Here is an 8,107-nt window from a genome sequence, read left to right as displayed (position 1 = left end):
AACTTCTTGTATGTGCTATGCAGGTAGACAGATGGAAATCTGAGACACAAGCCTTGCAGTGTGTTAAAATAACACTAAAATGGCATAATGGAGTTCAGGTGTGGTATCTTGATGCACTCCATATTAAGGTCTCTGTGTTCCCATCCATACCTGTAGACAGCAGGAACTCTTTCTTCAGATTTATGCCAGAAAAAGCTCTTAGACTTCACTGGAACCTCTTTGGTGAGGCTTTTAATCTGCAATTTGGGAGGTGCTTTAAAACTGCCATCTGTGTGCACTTTACCTGAGACTGAACAGAATTTTCTGACTTGTGATTACTGCAAATACTAGGCAATCCTGCATTTGGAAAACAGTTAGTAATCCTGCTGATATATGACCCCAAAATAAATCTACTCCATGTTTCTATAGTTTTGAAAAAAATGAACAAGCTCTCCCAGTTACTTGACTTGCTTTTGTCAGAGTGAGAATAAAGTATCTCTCTGACCAACAAGAGGACCTGAGATGTTGACAATTACAGAGAGTTGACCTTTCTGTACTGTTGTCCAGAAAGGAGGGGCTGAATGAGCCAACTTGGGCCTACATAACCAGTTGCATGTGTTTGATTGCAATTTGTTCATTTGGAGCGAGGTAAATACCACTTTGCTGTTCTGTCATGTGCACTATAGCAAGCCCAGTGCTCAACGGAGCGGCCATCTGCCATGAACACAACAAAGCAACTAATCTGAAGATTACTGGATGCATTTCTGTGGCTGTGCCTAGGAAATGTCACCATTTTGGTGGGGGTCAGAGGTGCCTGAACAACACTATGCAGCTACCGCTGACACCTGGGCTTGAAAAGACTAAGGTTTTGTCATTCATGCACTTACTGAGCATGGGAAGCTTTAGTCTGCTCTGGTTGGTTCCCAGATCAGTGGATGGGAAAGTATCAAGCTATACTTTGAGTTTCTGGGCAAACAAGTACAAAGTAGGTTTGCCAAAGGGTTTCTCTGTAGTGACTGGACTGGGAACACACTACAGAGGTACTGTTAATTCCTAGGAGACCATACTCTCAGTCTCCTTGTCACACCACTCCCAGCAACCTCAGCTTCTTGTCCTTGAGACAGATGCAAATGATCAGAGTTGTCAATGAATAGGTTTGTCTTTTCCTTTTGTTCCTGTTCTCCATGGGAGAGAACAATAATGCCTTTTGTACGCTGTGCTAGAAGGTACTGCTTGAGCGTAGACTGAGCCTGCTTCTGAACTACCTCAGCTGGCAGCTAAGGTGAAGGAGCAGTAGAATTTCTGCTTTGGTAGCCAATTAGACAGGTAGTGTATCCCTGAGAAAGACACTGTGGAAGATATAAGTATTTTTGTATGCTGCTACCTTAAGAACTTGAGTCTGCCAGGTGCCAGATGCCTCTGGCAATCTCCCAGTTCTGCAGGAATTAAAGGCTCAGCTTGTTCCAGACAGTTTTACACGCCACAGAATCAGACCCTAGATAAACTGCAAACTCTGAGCACAAAGGCTCTTAATCTGTTGGGAGGAGAGTGAATCATATCCCTGAGAAAAAGAACTTAGAATTTTTAGCAACCACTCACCCTGTAAAAGCATGATAGATGTTACCCTGAAAGTCCTTCATAGAGGTGAATTAATTCCACTGTACCTTGCACCATTTCCTTACATTGCTCTTTGTCTGTTCTCCTGAGTGAGTCACCTGAGTTGTGATCTCTGGTTTATATGCTTCTAAAATCTTGTGCAATGTTGTCATGACTGCTGTGCAGCTGGTGGTTGCTGGTTATTGCATAAGGCTTTAAAAAAATAGTCATATTTCAGACAAATAAATAACTTCAATGTCAGTATGACTGCTTTTACATAATAAGTTTGTAGAAGGTGGAGGCATAGAGGAAGGTATGCTGAACCTTGGGTTTGGCACTTCAGCCAGTCATTCGCTAGTTTGTAATTGTTTTTTCCAGTTCATTCTCTAAGTTGTCTACCTGTGAATGATAAAGAAAGAGACGACACTGTCATCGTACACATGAACTGATGTGGTTTTACTGCATTTGGCCACACACTTGAATGAAATATGCTGGTACAGAGCGCAGCCGCAGGTCTTATCTCTGCTGCTACTCCCTTTACAACAGAACGATCTTTACATCAACAGTTTTCCTTCCTTGGCTAGATAACATTGCAATCCTATCTTTTGCTCTTGGTCAGAATGCAGAGATTAAAAACACTCAGTTGATGCAAACGGTGGGTTGATACAACACACAGAATGGGGTGTAGATGTGATTCACACAACAGAGAGCAGAATTGAAGGGGAAAATGTTGCTTGGAGGCAAGACGCCTCTTTGATTATAGCAAGGAAAATCAAATACCATATCTGCTTTTCCTGGAGTATATTGAGACTGATCATAACTAACATCTGTTCATGTTAAGCAAATACTTGTCATGATTTAAACTTCTGTTTGCATACAACTCTGCGTAGTGCATCTTAAAGTCATACATATTCATATAGAATGAAGAATGCATAAAGTCTGCATAAAAAGATAAGCTGTATGACTATATATGAAGACAACAACTACAATTCTCACAGCACTGTCATTGGTTATTTTTAAAATATTCAAGCATTATTTAAAAAACAGTAAGCTGAACTTAAACTACACTACGAAAAAATTGTATAACTGAACCAATGCTGACTTGTTTTCCTCAATATTAATCAATTTTAAAATTTCCCTTTTTATCTAACACTTTTTGTTAATTAGTTGTTATTTTAACCTCCAGTAACATGATCAGATTTCTTCTGCCTCTGGGCAATTGAGTTATGCTCTGATCTCAAGCTCTAAGGGAAATGTTGAATTCTAATTTTTTCCACAGTTGAATAAACAGTACCATGTATACTATCTCTTGTGTTAGAATAGTGTTGTCTTCACATAAGACTCAAATAATGGTATTAGTCATTCATTTCCTTGTACACATACACCCTATTGCGTGTTGACAGGTTTATAAGGATGCAGTGGCAGTCGTGGGTGCTGGGAAGCTCCTAGACGACAGCCTTTGAATCCTTGCAGTCCTGAGCAATGGTGCCTGAGTTAGTCTGTTTATTGTCTGCTTTCTCTCCCAGATGCTTGACTTGTCTGAAAGATTAATACATTAACAAGAGTGGTAAGGTCCAGGGTTGCACATCTTTAAGACATGTTTATTAGCAGATGGCACATAAGATTCAAAGGTCACTATGGAAGGTAACATTTTAAAGCGAAATAACAATATTTATGTTCAAATACTATGCTGATGAGATCATAAGGAAAAATGTTTCTGATTAAATTAGTTTATAAAAAACACAATATATCTATCGAAAATTCCAAATGCCACTTACAGTCTTTTTTCTCTTATTGTATTACTTCCTAATTTATTTAGTAAGAGAAGGCTACCTTTTTACTTAAGCAGACTAACAACTGGAAAAAAAATTCTATACTGGGTTCTACAGACAATCCTGCTCTTTTAAATAATTGAAAATCCAGTGTGAAACCTGGATCTATTGTCTGCTACTTAAAACTAATATTCCAGATATGGGTTTTTAAGATCTGACAGAAATTTTATCTTACTTTTAAATTCTCTAGGGTAAAATTAATCTTGCATACATTAGGACTTACTGCCAGATAGCTATCCTATTTACAGGCGATACCATGTGCTGTAACACATTTGACAAAAATCATGTTATGCTACTTACACAGAATCCATAAAATAAAAAGAGAATCCTTTCCTTTAGGATTTCCATAGAAGGACTGACTGCCTGGTAGTTCATTACTAAATATTACCAGTAAAGTTAAACCTGAAATCCTGTTTATGCTCTCAAATTGTGAAAAAATTTTATGTAAATTCCAAAGGAAATTTTTTTGCACAGGTTTAAAAGGGCAACTAAGCTCTTAATTAACATTTCTTATCTACTATGCCACCTGGACATTAAAATGCAGAGGATTTAAAAGGTACTTACTTTTCAAGTGATCCATTTTCAACTTTCATAGCCCCTTCCACTGGATCCAGTCCTTGTTCTGAAAACTGTTTCAAGGCACTTAATGCTGCCTAAAGAAAAAATGAGCTGTCAAAACCCTCACTAACATAACAATATTAACACCAAATGAAGGAAGGTGTTTTACTTTTAAATCATTTACTGTATTTTGAGGCCATGTAGACTACAGAGCTAATAAAGAAGCTGCATGACAGTGCCATGATAAACAGCTGTGTTTGTTCACAGGTTTGAAGATATCTTCATCTTCCCAGGCATGTGGGTGACTTCCATTCGTGTTAATGAAAGCTGCATTACCAAGGTGAAGAACGAGATATACTTTTAGGAATCTTGCTTCTCTGGCCTATGAAGTCTCTCTAGCCTCCTCATGTGCTTTCCTAGAGCCTAGGCTTCCTGGAGCTCCTTTGGAAGGATTCTTGTCTTCTGGATGATCACAAAAGTTGTGAGTAGCTGGAAAAGGGTCAGCAGGACAGTACCAACGTGCCAAGTCTAGATTTCAAACAAGTCAATAGACTGATATCTTATACATAGCTCATTCAAGAGTGCTAAAAGGGGTTAGCCAATACAGGATGATTATAGAGCATCAACAACAGAAGAATGATCGATTTTACAGCTTAGATTTTTCTGCATAATTGCATTCTTTATTGACCAGCTTCCCTTTCCCCTTCACAAGTCCTGCTTTAGTTCTGTGAAGCAAATGGTTCTTCTCTCCCCTAACTGCTTTGGCAACAAACAAATGATTTTTCATAATTAATTTAGCAAAGGTTATGAAACTCTCAGATATCATGTGCTTCCCTTCAAAAACACACCCAGCACAGTAAAACAGTAAGACCTCTGTCTTAGAGGTGAAATGAAAAGCAAAATGGAAAAACTGATTTTTCTATTTAATCACTCTCACCTAAGTTGCACTCAGGACTAATCACAGCAAAAAAGGTAACTTTTCACTGACATTATCAAAGAAGGTAACATCATATATACTGGAACTGACTGCAGGTCTTACAGCATTGCTTTTCATAGTCAGGCCAACAAGCACCATTTAGAAATGTGGAAGTTGTTCTTTTAACTCGACAAGACAGAAAGAATCTGTATTTCTATCTCCATTTCCCATTCATCTTGGGCAACAGGGACACTATCCATAACAGGAGCTGCCATTGTAGTGAAGTACTAGATTTGCTTTCATAGTAATGCTTTGTCTGGATTCTCTCAACAGCTCCTTTTCTTGAAAGGTATGTTTATACAATTTAAATATTATTAGACAATGTGTATTTTGGCAAGATGAATAACAGCACAAGAATTGCCAGGCTGCCCTAGACTAAAAGGCCATGTATCCCAGATTTGTCTATAACAATGACTAGTTTCTAAAGCTTCAGGAGGCACTCCCATCCATAATCGACAAAGGTGGAATCTTTCTAGTCCATGAGGTCTTGCCCTAGCAAACAAATATAAAGCTAAACATTTCTTAAAATGTCTTGCTAAACCTCAGACTATCACTGCTACTTACCTGTCCCCTTTCCCTTTGCCATGTCTTCTGGGCCTCCTGTATCTGTATCTGATAGCTACACTGCTCTCTACTTGCTCCTTCTTGCCATCCACTGACATAATTTTTCCCTTCATCTCAAAATTCCTGCTGTCCACATCTTTCTTGATTCTTTTTTTCCATATAAAGTTTATCCCAAAAGTGCTGAGCCTCAGCTTCACTCAGTAACAACTCCACTTCTAGGATCTACCATTTCTATCACCTACTGGGTTCCCCAATCTCTTTCCTCTTTTTTCCTGTTTTTCTTGACATTTTGATATATTTACATTTTCTTACAAGACAGCTCTTTTTCTACCACCTCATAGTGTCCCTTGTAATTTCAGATGTGTATTCTCAACTCCTACAAGCTCTGATCGCCATCTGCCTTTCCATTCTGGATCTCATCTGCACAGCAAAAATGACTAGGTTTGTTCAAATTTCTCCTAGTGGCAACGAGGTTTTTCATCCACTCTCCTTTCAAGTCATCTGCTTGTTCTAGTAATGCCACACCTTTCTTCATCCTAATTTCTCTCTTCTGTTCCTCTACTTGGGCTCCTTCTCATCACAATATAAAACCTGCTCCTCAGCAAGTGAGGAAGGAGAGAGATCTGGGCTCCTGGGCTCCCTTGCACAGGTCTGCTTTTCTGTTTTACTTCAGTCAGTCATGGAGGAGCAAAAATCAGAATCAAACAATTCAAGGCGTAGGGACTGGCATGCAAGAACCCCTTCTCAAAAAAAAAAAAAAAAAGTTATAATCTTTAAGATAGAGAGCCAAGCTATCTTGCTGGCTTTCACCTGGTCCTGTGCTTGGCTACAGAGTGGTTCAACATCAACTGACAGGATTAAATCTAGTTAGAAACATACAGCAGGTGTGTACAGTCTCCACCACTTTAAAATGGGTGATCCTGCTCAATAAGGCACCAGGTGCTGGATCCTGAGCATATGGAAGTATCTAATGTCTAGTTCTGAGCCAAGACAGGGCGAGTCGAGCTGGTTGGTGCTGCTGTTCCCTGCCTCCTTCCCTCTCTGTAAGCTCCCCCCAGCTCAGAGCACAGGCTTTCTTGATCACCTCTTGGAGGCCCCTAGCTACTGCCCTTATATAAAGACTAGACTCATAGGCTACGGTTTCAAAATATGTTGTTTCCAGTCTAATTTCACTCTTACTGCTCTCATGCTGTTTGTTCCCATGTCTGCCCCATAACATCCTGCTCCCTTAACTGAGCCAACACAACTGTTTGTCAGATCAAGCCGGGAAACGGGTCAGATAACTGATTTAGCTTAAAAAATACCCTGTCAAATTAAAAAATATATGAGTATATATATGCATATTTTTAGGCAGGTTTAATGGGCACAAGGGATGGAGGTGGAGAGCCAAGCAGGGGTAGGTATGAGCAGCAGCAGTCCCATGTCCTTTATTACTGGATGATTTATTTTCAGACCACTTAAGACACTCACATCCTCCTGAAGTGAGGCACCAAAGTTTTAAGCAACTTAAACCTTAGGTTGACTGCCTAAAGTAGGTGTTCTGGATCTTGTTCATTATATTTAAAGACAGATCCCACTAATTTTCTCTTAACTTTCAGCTTTGTCTCTGACAACAACACAGGCATTGTCTGTTTATATTCTCCCTTCTTCTCTTGTCTGTTTTTCCTACTGAACGTTAGTAAAATGATCATCATCTCACTTATTTCTTTTTATGCAAGGCAGTCTAAAAACTACTACCAGGTAGCACTGTGAGGAGAAAAGGAAGCTGAGATATCTGCTACTACTACACAGGTTTTTTGCTACTTCGTCTATTCCTTAAACCCTTGTTTGCTTTTTCTGTATCCACTCCTAGCCTCCTGATCTGATGTGTGAATTGTAAACTTTTTGTGGAAGAACTATTTGTTCAAGTTATTTGTCTGTACAGTGGCTAGCACAATGAGGTCCTGATCACAGTAAGTAATAAGAAGTGCCAGGTAATGCTTCAGTCAAGATTAGATCACAGGTTGATCATATGATGTGCAGAACAGTCTGATCTTGATCAACTGTCACTAAAATCCCCAGACCATCAACAGAGGAATTGAACCAACCCAAACTTCTTAATTCCTTTATAGAATTCCTTTGAATATGAGTACATTTGTTACTTACTACTGGTTTACTCATAAAACTGGCTATTGCAAGGCACACCACATAAATTGCGGAGCAGCTCCCAAGCTTGCTTTCCAGGAAAACTGCCTCAGAACTTCCTGGAGGAATATTAGCCAGTATTTCAAAAGAAACAGCTCACAACAGCTCTTCTAATAGCAGTGGAAGAAGTACTGCAATATAAAAATGAACTCTCTTGCCTGTAAGTGTGAATCATTACTATATTGATGTCAAGGATGCAAACATGGAACATGAAGAGGAAATATATAAAATGAAGGTGTGTAATAATAAGGTGTGTAATGATAAGCACTGTTTAATGCCATCACAACTTTCAAATCCTAATGCTTGTTACACAGCGCAGTCTCACTCCCCTCAGTTCTCCATTTCACCCTCTTCAAACTATACCCTTCCCAAACGCAAGCATGATAGAAAATATAAGAGCTCAGAACTATCATACTTC

General features: G+C 39.2%; 1 protein-coding gene across 11 annotated transcripts in view; it reads right to left on the bottom strand.

Moving 5' to 3' along the window:
* Window positions 1-2,010: 2,010 nt before the first annotated feature.
* The window catches only part of STAU2 (staufen double-stranded RNA binding protein 2), a 168,701-nt gene continuing 162,604 nt past the window's right edge, over window positions 2,011-8,107 (bottom strand). For all 11 annotated transcript variants that reach the window (XM_064507384.1, XM_064507385.1, XM_064507386.1 and 8 more), the window contains 2 exons: window positions 3,972-4,060; window positions 2,011-3,114 (listed from right to left, as the gene is read on the bottom strand). In XM_064507384.1, the coding sequence (XP_064363454.1) occupies window positions 3,021-3,114; window positions 3,972-4,060 (183 nt within the window). In that variant the 3' untranslated portion in view covers window positions 2,011-3,020. The remainder of the gene's footprint in view (window positions 3,115-3,971; window positions 4,061-8,107) is intronic.

Source organism: Dromaius novaehollandiae, chromosome 2, assembly GCF_036370855.1.
Source record: "Dromaius novaehollandiae isolate bDroNov1 chromosome 2, bDroNov1.hap1, whole genome shotgun sequence".
Classification (NCBI taxonomy): Eukaryota; Metazoa; Chordata; class Aves; order Casuariiformes; family Dromaiidae; genus Dromaius; species Dromaius novaehollandiae.
Note: the sequence above shows the minus strand (reverse complement) of the source record. Positions and strands in the feature narration are given on the sequence as shown.